This window comes from Heterodontus francisci, chromosome 2 (assembly GCF_036365525.1).
Source record: "Heterodontus francisci isolate sHetFra1 chromosome 2, sHetFra1.hap1, whole genome shotgun sequence".
NCBI classification, from domain to species: domain Eukaryota; kingdom Metazoa; phylum Chordata; class Chondrichthyes; order Heterodontiformes; family Heterodontidae; genus Heterodontus; species Heterodontus francisci.
In genome coordinates this window covers 145,056,636-145,069,592 of record NC_090372.1, presented here as the reverse complement: position 1 = coordinate 145,069,592, position 12,957 = coordinate 145,056,636, and the positions used below count along the sequence as shown (strand labels likewise).

Below are 12,957 nucleotides of genomic sequence, written 5' to 3'. Positions count from 1 at the left end.
AAACCATCCTATCTACTTACCAGCAGGGGTCCGATCACCTTTCAGACCTGGAAGGTGATAATTGTGTTGCTGAGTATAATGCGAATTGATCGTTCTGGTTTGTACCAAAATGCGTGACCCTGTAACTGTAACAAGGACATGCATTAGGTCTACTGGAAATCAAATCATTGAATCATAGAATGTCTATGACTCTGTGACTCACAGCACAGAAACAGACCATGTGGCCCATTAAGTTGGTACTAGAGGTTTTTCTCCACAGGAACCACCTAGTCTAATCACACTCTTGTGCTTGTTCTCCATCCTCTTTAATATTCCTTTTTTCAAACAGCTATTAAATCTTTTTTTAAAAATTTGATGAATTCTGCGTGATTGTCTGTTGTACATAAGAACTTAAGAAATAGGAGCAGGAGTAGGCCATTCAGCCCCTCGAACCCACTGCACCATGTTATATTATCATGGCTGATCTAATCGTAGCCTCAACTCCTCTTTCCTGCCTGCCTCCCCCATAACCCTCTATCGGTGGCACTGTCAAGGCTGCAGGAAGAAGAGGGCACCTCCATGTTGAGGTGCCCTTCAAGGGTAGGTAAGATTTTTTTTAATGTGCTGGGGCCGGACCCACAGTTCTGAGAGGCGGGCCATTGGGGTCCTGCTGTCCACCCAAACAGGCTCAGGACCTGCTTTCATTCCCAGTGGCAGGATCTTGGGCCTTCTGTCAAAATTCCAGCCATAGTGTTAGACGCTTTACTTAAAGTGGAGATATAGCTTAAGCGACAAGCTCAGAAATGTTTTTTTTAAATTTGAACCAGAAGAACTGGCTGGCAAACATCCTACTGTGTCCCATGTCCTTTAGGAAGGCAGTTAAGTTTCAGACAAATGTTCATCTTTCAAATGTTTTATCACTGAAGTGAAATCAACCTTATAACATAGAACCATCCCAGTTGTCTCTGTGAGACAGTACACAATATAATCCTACCAAGAAGTCCACAGCTTGTTTTCTAATCTACGCTAAGCTACTTTGGAATCCAGTCGATAGTTACTGTACCTTCAAAATGAATGTTACCTTTCAAATTAATATGAACACACTCACTGAGATATGATTAATATAGTTTGTCTCATAATTTTCTGACAAAGCCCTTTAGATATTGGTACTAGGTAAAGAAACTGGGAAGGGTTGCCAATTCAGACTGGACAATATTTGAGGAGGTTTCATCACATGACCTTCCACCCTCCAACTGCCCAATCCCCATGCTCTTGCCATTGATTGCTCAACATCTCAATCCTCATGGTAACTAAGTGCCCACAGTCCTCTGAACTTCAGAAACTGCTGTACATTGTGTGGTTTTGCCAGGGCCACGTTACGTCCTGGACACATTGTGGACCTGCTGTTTAGTGCAAGTCTGGCCAGAGTGAAACGGGTGAAAAAAATATTCTTACAATTCTTCTGTTGGATTGCTCGCAGGAATCTCTGGGAGATTTTATCGCTAATTCTGGGATACTCCAACACAATCCAAGAAGGTTGACAACCCGATAAACAACGTCAACCTTATAAACTAGGCAAACCCTGTTCAAGAAATTAAAATAAATTGAGTTCATCCCTTTAACCATGACCCATAATACATATTGCACTGTCGTATTAATAAATGCCAGCTCCTCTCCAAGATGAGTTTGAGCACAATTTGGTGTTATCAGAGTATTTGCTGTGTTGTATTAAGTTTCTTGTTAGGATAGTGAATCAGTATTCAAATTTTATTGCCGGCAGCGTTCAAATATTTAATCTCTGAAAAATGTATTCTGCTGGCACATCTATGATGGGAAGTTTAGCCACACAGTAAAACACAGGACAGAAACACCTTGTTTAAAAGAGAGAAATAAATGCAATTCCTGTTGCTTTTATCTAAATGGCCGTAGTGCTATATCACTGAGGACATGACTCCAGTGTTATGCAGTCCCCTTTAAATCCATAGATGTGTGCAGAAGGTTTCCATTAACAGTGCTGATTGCTACTGCCCTGCACTGAACTCCAAACAAGGGCTACAAGAACATGAACATGTTACCATTCCTATAGGTACTTATCACAAATGGTATGCTAGACTTAGGGTGTGACATTGCACAGTTAGTTAATCCCTTCACATACTGTGATGCTCAGATTGCTGTCACCTCCCACTGTGCCCAGTTAGTCCCTGACTGCTATTTGCTTTCATTCATATTCCCCACCAATGCGTCATCAGCTAAAAGCAACACATCTGTTGGTCACGTATATCAAATGTAATAGAAAACAGCACGGTGGTTTTGAGACTGTAACACATCACCGAGTTCAGATAACATTTAGAACCTTCTCACACTTTATTTCACCTGACACCTACCATCTTCTGTTCCCCGCATAATATAAACAAAGTATGATATAATCCATGTTACAATACAAACAAATTGATAATGCTGCAGTGTAAATCATGCAGTACAATACCTCTGTACCATGAATCACATGATATACAAGCTCTGCATTGTGACTCATGATATGGTAACCCTGCAGTTTAAATTTCACGGAAATTCATGGATGCCAAATGATGCAAAGCAGAACTAGTGAGAAGGACTCGAGCAGCAGATGTTGATAAACTTCAGCACATTACCTCACCTGTACTTGAGTACAGTACTGAGGGAGTGCTGCACTGTCAGAGGCTCTCTTTCAGCTGAGACGAGATGGTATGTTAAACTGAGGCTCATATGTCCTCTTAGGTGGACATAAATGAGCACTTTTCAAAAAAAGTGTGCATGAGTTCTCCTGGTGTCCTGGCCAACATTTATCCACCAGACAAAGTCAATAAACCATATTATCTGGTCATTATCTCATTGCTGTTTGTGGGCCTTGCTGTCAATTATTTTGAGATATCACGAGAACATGAAGGGCACTATGTAAATGCAAGTTTTTTCTCTTTCTTAAACCACATTACTTTTATTGCCATATAACATACCCCAAACTGCATATTGTTCTCTATGTAATACATTCCTAAGCATCTGTTATCTTCTGGACCATGAACATAATTTGTAAGTAAACCAAAGCAATGATTCACTATTGCCCTCTGAGGATAACATAAATAGACCTGCTCAGCCAACTTCTTCCATTTGCAGAGTGCCTATCGGATATTTACCAACAGTACTTGTTTGAAGCATATGATACTGAAGATCCGCAGGGATGCCCGGAACTTTGAGCGGTATCAGCATAACAGAGACTTGGTGACTTTCCTGAACATGTTTGCAGATACACAACTAGAACTGCCTCGAGGATGGGAGATAAAGACAGATCAACAGGGCAAGGTAAGAAAGGCAAGGCCCAAGAGAATGGAATAATTCTGCAGGTTAGTGTTAGTAAATGAATAGCATATATATCTTTTGTATTATTGTAATTTTGCTACCCAGTCGAGCAACGAAACGTCTGTGTTTAATCTGTCTCCCCAGTTTAACAGCTCTTTCAAAAAGTTTAATTTCCGCCATATTTCTGCACTTAATAAAGAGTGCAACACCTTTACACGTTAGAATCCAGATTGTGCATAACTCCTTCCCTGATGCAGTTCAGTCTACACTGACTCATGCAGATAAACTGTACAATTTTAGATTAACCTTATACAAAAGCACAATACTGTGGATGCTGGAAATCTGAAATATAAATTGAAAATGCTGGAAATACTCAGCAAGTCAGGCAGCATCTGTGGAAAGAGAAAAACAAAGTTAACATTTCCGGTCAATGATGTTTCATTAGAAGTTCTGATGAAAGGTCATTGACCTGAAATATTAATTCTGTTTTTTCTCTCCACAGATGCTGCCTGACCTGCTGAGTATTTTCAGCATTTTCAGTTTTTATTTAGCTTAACCTTGCTCCTTTATAATAGTGATCATCTGACCCCCATGGCATTCATGTATTTTTTGTTTTGTGTTAGACAGAAATTAAAAGGAGATGAATCCTATGCTTTACCCTTACCATTCAGAAACCTTGGGCTGAATTTTCACCCCGGAATAGGGGTGAGAACAGAGGTGGGCAGGTGCGTAATTTTGTGCTGCCAGCCGGCGTGCCAGTTTGCTGGCATCATCCCACCCCCCAGGCCATTTTCCCAGAGTGGGATGGGGGCAGAAGGGGTACCCGCTCACAAGCGGCGGGTAGGCAATTAATTAAGTGAAAGGCCAATTATCAGATGCCAACTGAAATTTTCCTGTTGGCCTGCAAGCACCCCACAGCATCGGGAACAGGCCAGCTGCCTGGAGGCAGCCTTCTGGTGGCAGACGAGGTGACTGCACTCCAGGCAAGCTTTGAGGCCCTCTCCACCTATCTGGCCGCAGTTGCAGGCACAAAGCATCCTGTAGAGGAGTACTGCCTCCACAATGGTGGCCCGGCAGCTGTGGCTATTTTTTAATTGTAAAGTTTTAATAGTTGCTGAGAGGGTGCCTCAAGATGGAGGCGCCCTCTCTCTCCCTTACCTGCAATGGCAGGTTGCAGTCCTTCCGTGCTGGAGGGCCTCCTATTGGCCCACCAGCTTTGAGAGCTCGCCCACTGTTCTGAATTGGATGTCGAGCACACCGTCTGGTCACTAATTGGCCAATTCAGGGAAAACTACTGCCGGGTGCCTGTTTCTGCCACTGTTGGGTCCCCCATTTGACCCTGATTTTGGGGCCCCCAACCCAAAAGGCAAAATTCTACCCCTTATTTACAAAACGTGCATAAGGAATCACATTAAAATGATAGAAGGATTTGGTGGTGAAATTGGTCTTCTGCAATTGCACAAAATGAATGCTAATGTATCATATAATGTTGTACTCCCCATTCAATCTTCTGTTTGGTTGACTTCAATGGAAAAGAAAATCAGGCAGTGCGTAAAACGGCCTGCAGGTTCACTAATGCCTGTTTTATGCTATCATGGACAACAAATTTCATCCCACTGTAGTCTTACTTTCAGGGTTGGACAGGAGCTGGGTAAATGAATGCTGGAGCTTTTCCTTACCACTCAGATAACTTGCTTACATAATCTGTATAAGGAGTCAGAGGACTGAACTTTCCCAGCCCTGTGGAGTTGGCTTTGGAGGTGAAGGGGCATGGAAATTTGTGTATGTCTTAAAGTGTAGTTAGGGAGAGGAAGATTAGAGGCATCCTTCAGAAATGCATTTCCCTAAGAAATGGTAGAGAAGGGAGAATTTTGGATTTCTGGGGCATTAGGAAAATCCTGAAAAAGATCAGACTACACCTGAAGTACAGTGAGCAGTTCTGGGCACCATACCTTAGGAAGGATATATTGACCTTGGAGGGAGTGCAGTGTAGATTTACCAGAATGATGCCCGGACTCCAAGTGTCAATTACAAGGAGAGGTTACACAAACTAGGGTTGAATACCCTGCAATTTAGAAGATTTAGGGGCGATTAGATCAAAATTTTATATATAATAAATGGAAAAGATAGGGTAGAGCGAAAATATTTCTGCTGGCTGGGGAGTCTAGGGCTAGGGGACATAGTCTAAAAATTAGAGCCAGATCTTTCAGAAGTGAAATTAGGAAAAAGTGGTAGAAGTTTACAGCTTTTTTCCGCAAATGGCAATTGATACTCGATTAATTGTTAATTTTAAAACTGAGATTGATAGATTTTTGGTAACTAAAGGTATTGAGGGATATGAGGCAAAGGCAGGCATATTGAGTTAGGTCACAGATCAGCAATGGTTTCATTGAATAGCTAAACAGGCTCAAGGGGAGAAATGGCCTACTCCTGTTCCTACGAGTTTAAATGGGAACAGATTTATAAAATGTATGCATGTGCATCCATATAGGTGTGTATATGCAAATGTGTGGGTATGTATTTATTAAACCAAACTACACAAAGTAGACCAAAGACTAGTGAAGTTGATGAGTACATTAGGGAGAAAAGAATAGGATATGCTGAAAGGGTTGAGGAAGTAAGGTGAGAAAAGGCTTGTTTGGAGCATAAGCACTGGCATAGACCAATTGGGATAAATGGCCTGTTTCTGTGCTGTAAATTTTATGTAACATATAATTTTATGAAATTACTCTATGCAATGTTCTCACATTCATATGATACCTTTCTTTATTTTAACAGAAGCTTTGACCCACTTATTTCAGAAAATGCTGGATATACTCAGCAGTTCACAAAGCATCTATGGCGAGAGAAGCAGAGTTAACGTTTCAGGTCTGTGACCACTCATCATGATGAAAGGTCGCTGACCTGAAACATTAACTCTGCTTCTCTTGGCACAGATGCTACCTGACCTGCTGAGTATTTCCAGCACTTTCTGTTTTTATTTCAGATTTCCAGCATCCGCAATATTTTGCTTTTATACCCGCTTATTTCAAATGGGTTAACTCCTCTATAAGAATAACTGGAAGAGGAATTTGATTATGATTTCAACATGTATACAATAACATTGCTCACAATTTCCAAATTCAGATATTCTGTCTTTTTCTTTCGCGCCACCTCTACATATTATTGCATAAGAAAAATGTATTTTGATGCATGCATTTTGTTGGTTTAAATAAATTACACTTACATTTTTCTTAATATCATGTAACATATCTGAATTATTATAATGGTGCTTTGTTGCTGAGGAATGCAGGTCTCCTAATGGAAATATTCTCCATTCCAGTCATTTTTTGTTGATCACAACAGTCGAGCAACAACATTTATTGATCCTAGGCTTCCACTTCAAAATGGTCGTTTGCCAAACCATTTAACACATAGACAACATCTGCAGCGTCTGCGCAGTTATAGTGCAGGGGAGGTAAGTGTAAGTGACTTGTATACATAATTATGGGAAATTATTATAAGCAATTTGTTAGAAGGTATTCAGTGTTGTGAAATGTGGCAGGTGCTGGTTGCAGTGCACCATGCCCAAGGCCAGATCAATACTGTAGAGGATACCACGTAAGAACTAGACCGCTACAGTTTGAATTCCACAGAAATATAATGCACAAGTAACAAAATCAGAAGCAAATGCTCCGCAAGGTTAGCCAGTCCGGAACTAAGCAATGCAGACCAAATGATCTCAGGTTCATTGTCCAGTTTATTCTGGACAAGCTGGCCATAGTGGGTTGTTGGAGCAATGCTATGTTGTATCAATTTCTAAATAGATTTATAATGGGGAGATGGCTATTGAAACGAGATTGAGATGAAGTATGTGCTGTCACATGCTTCTTTGCTGGGTAACAGTAGAAATGAACTGTAAATTTTCACAATAAGCAGAATGCCAGAGCGGGAATCTAAATGTATCCATTTGCTTTGGGCCATGCTCAAGCAAAACATTGTTTGGTTCCTAACTCTCAAACAAAACTGTTCTTGATGGAAATTTACTTTCTTCTCTGAAAAAGATAGCAAAAATGCATTAAACTAAATAAATTGTATGGGGCTTGTACTTTACATCCTTGGCACATACTGCTAATTGAGAATTTATATGTGGTTAATTGCATTTCTGTTTGATAAAGAAAAAATGAGTAACAGATACCGACATCAGGCATGTGATCTCAGTACTCACATTAGCATAGCCTATGCACATATACTTTAATTTTTCAGTATGTTTGTTGGTAAAATGAGAAGATGGAAAGTAGAGTGTGCAAATGTGCAATGACTTGGGATGTTTTACTACATTAAAGGTGCTACATAAATACAAATTGTTTTGTGTCATTGTATGCGTTTCACTTTCCTTGTTACTGAATGGTGATAGCTCTTTGTTAATGTAAATATACACATGTGAAGTGCATTTTACCTGTATTGTGTGTAAGATGTTCTCTACTAGAATTAACGCATGTGGTTAAGAACAGTGACGCTGTAGCCATTTCTATTGGCTGTAGTCATTTGTAACAGAGTTGCTAAAATCCAAAGTGTTGGCAAACCCCTCAATTAAACACTTTGATTCATTGCTGCTGTAGGCTTCTGATGTATCGCGTGTCCGGGGATCTTCACTGCTTGCCAGACCTACCAACTCTCTGGTGGCAGCCATTCGCAGTCAGTACCATCAAGATGCTGTGCCAGTGGGTAAGATGATGATGATTATTTTTTAATTCCCTTTATACTTATACCAGGACTTATAAGAAACACAACTGTCCTGCCTAAAGCATGTTATGAAAGAATATTCTGATTTTAAAAGAGCTTTCCAAGCATTTCTGCAGCCAAATATAACCCTGGGTCCTAGCCTCAATTTCTGGGTGCCACGGTGTCATTTGCAGAGTCTGCTTTGTGCCATTGTAAAAAATTTTGGGGATATGATATACTTTTTAAAAACTTGAATTTAGGAGGGAATCAGTGTTGAAAAATAAAATAGCCTGGGGCTTGGTGGTAGTGGTGTTGGGGGGGGGGTGGCGGGGGGAAGTGAAGTCATTGTATACATAACCACAACCCAACCGTTATGCTGGGCCCTGAATTTTCTGCCCGTTTTTGATGGATCAAAAAATCCTAAGCATAACCTTCAATTGAACAAAAATTACACAAAAGGCAAACATTTCACCATCTCATGGTGGTGCTGAGCAATACTGACCAAGCACAGTCCAGCTTCAATACCCAGCCTATACAGGGTTAGTTAATCTCAGTCAGGGCAGCAGCAGGACCATTACTAGGGGCCTGCGATTAAAAAGGTGAAAAGTCAGTCAGTGGCTGTGCTCCTGATAGTGATCCAGTGAGTGCTGCGAACAGTGGGTGAGAGCATGAGCAGGCCTGGCTGTGATACTTCTCCCTCACTGATGAAACGACTGTCAACACTCACTGTTCAGGCACACAAATGAGAAATGGCCATCTGGGTGAGGTGTAGGAAGGCTATCAGTACTCGTGGAATCATGCCCCACCAAGAGTTGGCACCTACTGAGGGAAAAAAGTTGGAAAAAAGAGCAAATGTACAAATAGGCCTAGAAAAAGACTGAAAAACTCATTTGTCATTTTCTCCCTCCCATTACAGCATACAGTGACAAGATTGTAGCTTTCCTCCGTCAGTCAAACATACTTGAGATGCTTCAAGAGCGACAGCCCAGCCTAGGCAGAAATCACACGCTCAGGTAAATGCACTTCAGCTGAGTTCATTTGTGGCTTTTTTATTTCACTATGTAGGACTGACATGTTTATATACCAGATCTACAAAATACAAGCAGCCAAGGTCTGCTGTACTGCCCAAAGAACTGAATTTACTGCTTTGTGGAGGTATGGGTTTCTCTTTGGATTTGATTCTTTAGCTTTCATTCTGATTATTCCTCTATTTCCTGAAGGTTACAGTCCCTCACTTGGTAATACTACTCCAAGGCTTTACCTTGCCACACTTAAATGTTGGTGGGCATTTTGGCCATGAAGGCCAATAGAGCTGAGCCTGCCCATACTTAATTTCTGTTATTACTCCAAGCCTCTGGATTGCCAGTCCAATAAAATAACTGCTACACTACTATACCCTACGATGCATCCTTGTGAGCATTCATCCTTCAAACAGCCTTTGCTTTTCTCCATTTTTGAAATTGAATTAAGCAGGCCTTTGGACAATCCTAGAAAACCTGAAGACGATTGATCCTGACTAAAAGATGAATTCCAGTGGGATCAGGTGAGAGCACAAAATCTCTCAGCTGCATCATGCGACAGCATAAGATCAGTTCCATTGAACAAAAACAGATTTTTAAGCAGGAAAGTACAGTAAAAATAACTGAAGAATGGAAAAACAGATATGCTAATCTTATTGAAAAATATCTTAACCTTTGAATGGACTTTGCAGTTTTCTAAACACATGTTGTCATATTCTGCAACACCTGCAAAAATAATTTTCTGAAAAACAATATATCTTCCCCCAGTGTCTCAGTAAGCTTAGGCAGTAAGTGACTGACTTTGCAGAGCAGAACATTACAGGTTTGATTCCTAGCCTGTGTTTAGTGAGCTGATCTCAGCCAGGGCAGAGGTTGGATGTTACAGTTGACCTCAATGCTTTGGTTACAAAGAGGAACCATCAGCTAGGGTTCCTACTTTCAGCTGTATTCAGCAACACTTACAGAATCAGACTCAACTGTTATCCCTCCTGCAGTTGAGCAGCCTAATAAAAGTTGAGTCAATGCCCATACAAGAGTAGTGGCTGCTTGGCTGAAAATGAGGCAAGGTCGATTGAAATTTTCAAAACTGAGATTGATAAACTTTTGTTAAATAAGGGCATTAAGGGATATGGAACCAAAATGGATAAAAGGAGTTGAGATACAGGTCAGCCATCATTGAATTGAATAGTGGAAGAGGCTCAAGGGGTTTAATGTTCCTAAGTATCAAAGTGACCAGTGACCATCAAACTATACTCAAGCAATGTGTGGAGGGGAAAGGAGGAAATTTGATAAGAACTTTGTTTTCTAAAACTGTTCATCATAAAAGGATGTCCTGTCAGTTGTTAATGCTAAATAAAATATTTTACAGAACATGAGTAAATGCTAATCTCCCAGCACTTTGTAAATAACAGAATGCAGACCATTTGATTTGCTGTTCACTGCATTTTGTGAAGGTGGGGGGGGGGGGGGTGCGCGGAGTGGTGGGGGTGGGGGTGGGGGGGAGCTGAAACCCATGATATTTTGATGCTGCTGTCAATTATTTCATTTTAAAAAGTAACCAAACTGTGGTGGCTGCTGAAAAACAGAATGATGTCAGATTTTATCTGAATGACTGCTTCAGTTCAGGGAATTACAACCATTGAGTCAAAATGCACTAAATATTGCAGAAACAAATCACCAGCAGGGAAATGAAGAGTGACCAAATGCTCTGAATAAAAGGAACGCTTTTAGAAAGAGGGCATCAGCTAAGCTGGGAAAGAATGATTTATCTGTTATTGAGAGACCAGAAATGAGCCTGTGTTTCGTTTGATTTATTTTTCCCCAAATGATGCTGTATTAATACACTGACTGACAGTAATATCCAGCAGCACCAGTGCACTGATTGTCACTGGACTCTAACAAACTCTGCCTGAATCCACATGTTGTGTTCATTTTATAGAGCGTGCTCGAGAGATGGATGATATCTGTTCCTGTCATCACAGGGTCATGTTCCTGCCATTTGTTTTTAGTTTGAAATGTATAAAAGGCCCCGAAGTCTGCTGCTCTGAACTTGTTTGAAGCTTCGTTTTGTGGTTACTCTTCATTGGTTGAGACTTTTGATTGAAGAATTAACAAAGCTGAATTCTGCCGCTGCCTCCCCACCAAACTTACTGATACTCTGATAGGTCCACCAGCGCTATGTGTGAAAATCATGCTGATTTTGATCCTTCCATCAATTAGAGCAGGATAGCCTTTACCCTCCATGGTGGCCACTTGACACTTGTGAATGTAAGGCATGTGGAAAGTTCAGGATGAAAATTTATTTTTTAGCTTTATATATGATGAGTTTTCATTATTAAAAAAATTTCATACTGCATCTCGATCGGCTGTGATAATCACATCCTCTGACTAAACATTATCGGAGCTGTGAGGCAGAAACTACAAATTTTAATCATTTTAAATGAGAGAGGTTAACCCCACGTTAAGGTTCTATGTCATATTTCACATATTCACTCCTCTTGAAGTCCCCAGCATCACAGATGCCAGTCTTGAAGCCAATTTGATTCACTCCATGTGGTACCAAGAAACGACGGAAGGCACTGGATACTGCAAAGGCTATGGGCCCTGACAATATTCCGGCAATAGTACTGAAGACCTGTGCTCCACAGCTTGCCGCGCCCCTAGCCAAGCTGTTCCAGTACAGCTACAACACTAGCATCTACCCTGCAATGTGGAAAGTTGCCCAGGTATGTCCTGTACACAAAAAGCAGGACAAGTCCAACCCAGCCAATTACCGCCCCATCAGCCTACTCTCAATCATCAGTAAAGTGATGGAAGGTGTCATCAACAGTGCCTTCACGCGGCACTTGCTTAGCAATAACCTGCTCAGTGACGCTCAGTTTGGGTTCCGCCAGGGCCACTCAGCTCCTGACCTCATTACAGCCTTGGTTCAAACATGGACAAAAGAGCTGAACTCAAGAGGTGAGGGGAGAGTGACTGCCCTTGACATCAAGGCAGCATTTGACCGAGTATGGCATCAAGGAGCCCTAGCAAAACTGAGGTCAATGGGAATCAGGGGGAAAACTCTCCGCTGGCTGGAGTCATACCTAGCGCAAAGGAAGATGGTTGTGGTTGTTGGAGGTCAATCATTTGAGCTCCAGGACATCACTGCAGGAGTTCCTCAGGCTAGTGTCCTCGACCCAACCATCTTCAGCTGCTTCATCAATGACCTTCCTTCAATCATTAGGTCAGAAGTGGGAATGTTCGCAGATGATTGCACAATGTTCAGCACCATTCGTGACTCCTCAGATACTGAAGCAGTCCGTGTAGAAATGCAGCAAGACCTGGACAATATCCAGGCTTGGGCTGATAAGTGACAAGTAACATTCGCGCCATACAAGTGCAAGGCAATGGCCATCTCCAACAAGAGAGAATCTAACCATCTCCCCTTGACATTCAATGGCATTACCATTGCTGAATCCCCCACTATCAACATCCTAGGGGCTACCATTGACCAGAAACTGAACTGGAATAGCCATAAAAATACGATGGCTACAAGAGCAGGTCAGAGGCTAGGAGTCCTGTGGCAAGTAACTCACCTCCTGACTCCCCAAAGCCTGTCCACCATCTACAAGGCACAAGTCAGGAGTGTGATGGAATACTCTCCACTTGCCTGGATGGGTGCAGCTCCAACAACACTCAAGAAGCTCGACACCATCCAGGACAAAGCAGCCCGCTTGATTGGCACCCCATCTACAAACATTCACACCCTCCACCACTGACGCACAGTGGCAACAGTGTGTACCATCTACAAGATGCACTGCAGCAACACACCAAGGCTCCTTTGACAGCACCTTCCAATCCCGCGACCTCTACCAACTAGAAGGACAAGGGCAGCAAATGCATGGGAACAGCACCACCTGCAAGTTGCCCTCCGAGTCACACA

At 41.8% G+C, this 12,957-nt stretch overlaps 1 protein-coding gene across 2 annotated transcripts in view; it reads left to right on the top strand.

The window, feature by feature from the left end:
• The window catches only part of LOC137347289 (E3 ubiquitin-protein ligase HECW1-like), a 630,030-nt gene that overhangs the window by 437,526 nt on the left and 179,547 nt on the right, over positions 1-12,957 (top strand). For both annotated transcript variants that reach the window (XM_068011682.1, XM_068011674.1), the window contains 4 exons: positions 3,127-3,312; positions 6,632-6,766; positions 7,911-8,016; positions 8,930-9,026. In XM_068011682.1, the coding sequence (XP_067867783.1) occupies positions 3,127-3,312; positions 6,632-6,766; positions 7,911-8,016; positions 8,930-9,026 (524 nt within the window). The remainder of the gene's footprint in view (positions 1-3,126; positions 3,313-6,631; positions 6,767-7,910; positions 8,017-8,929; positions 9,027-12,957) is intronic.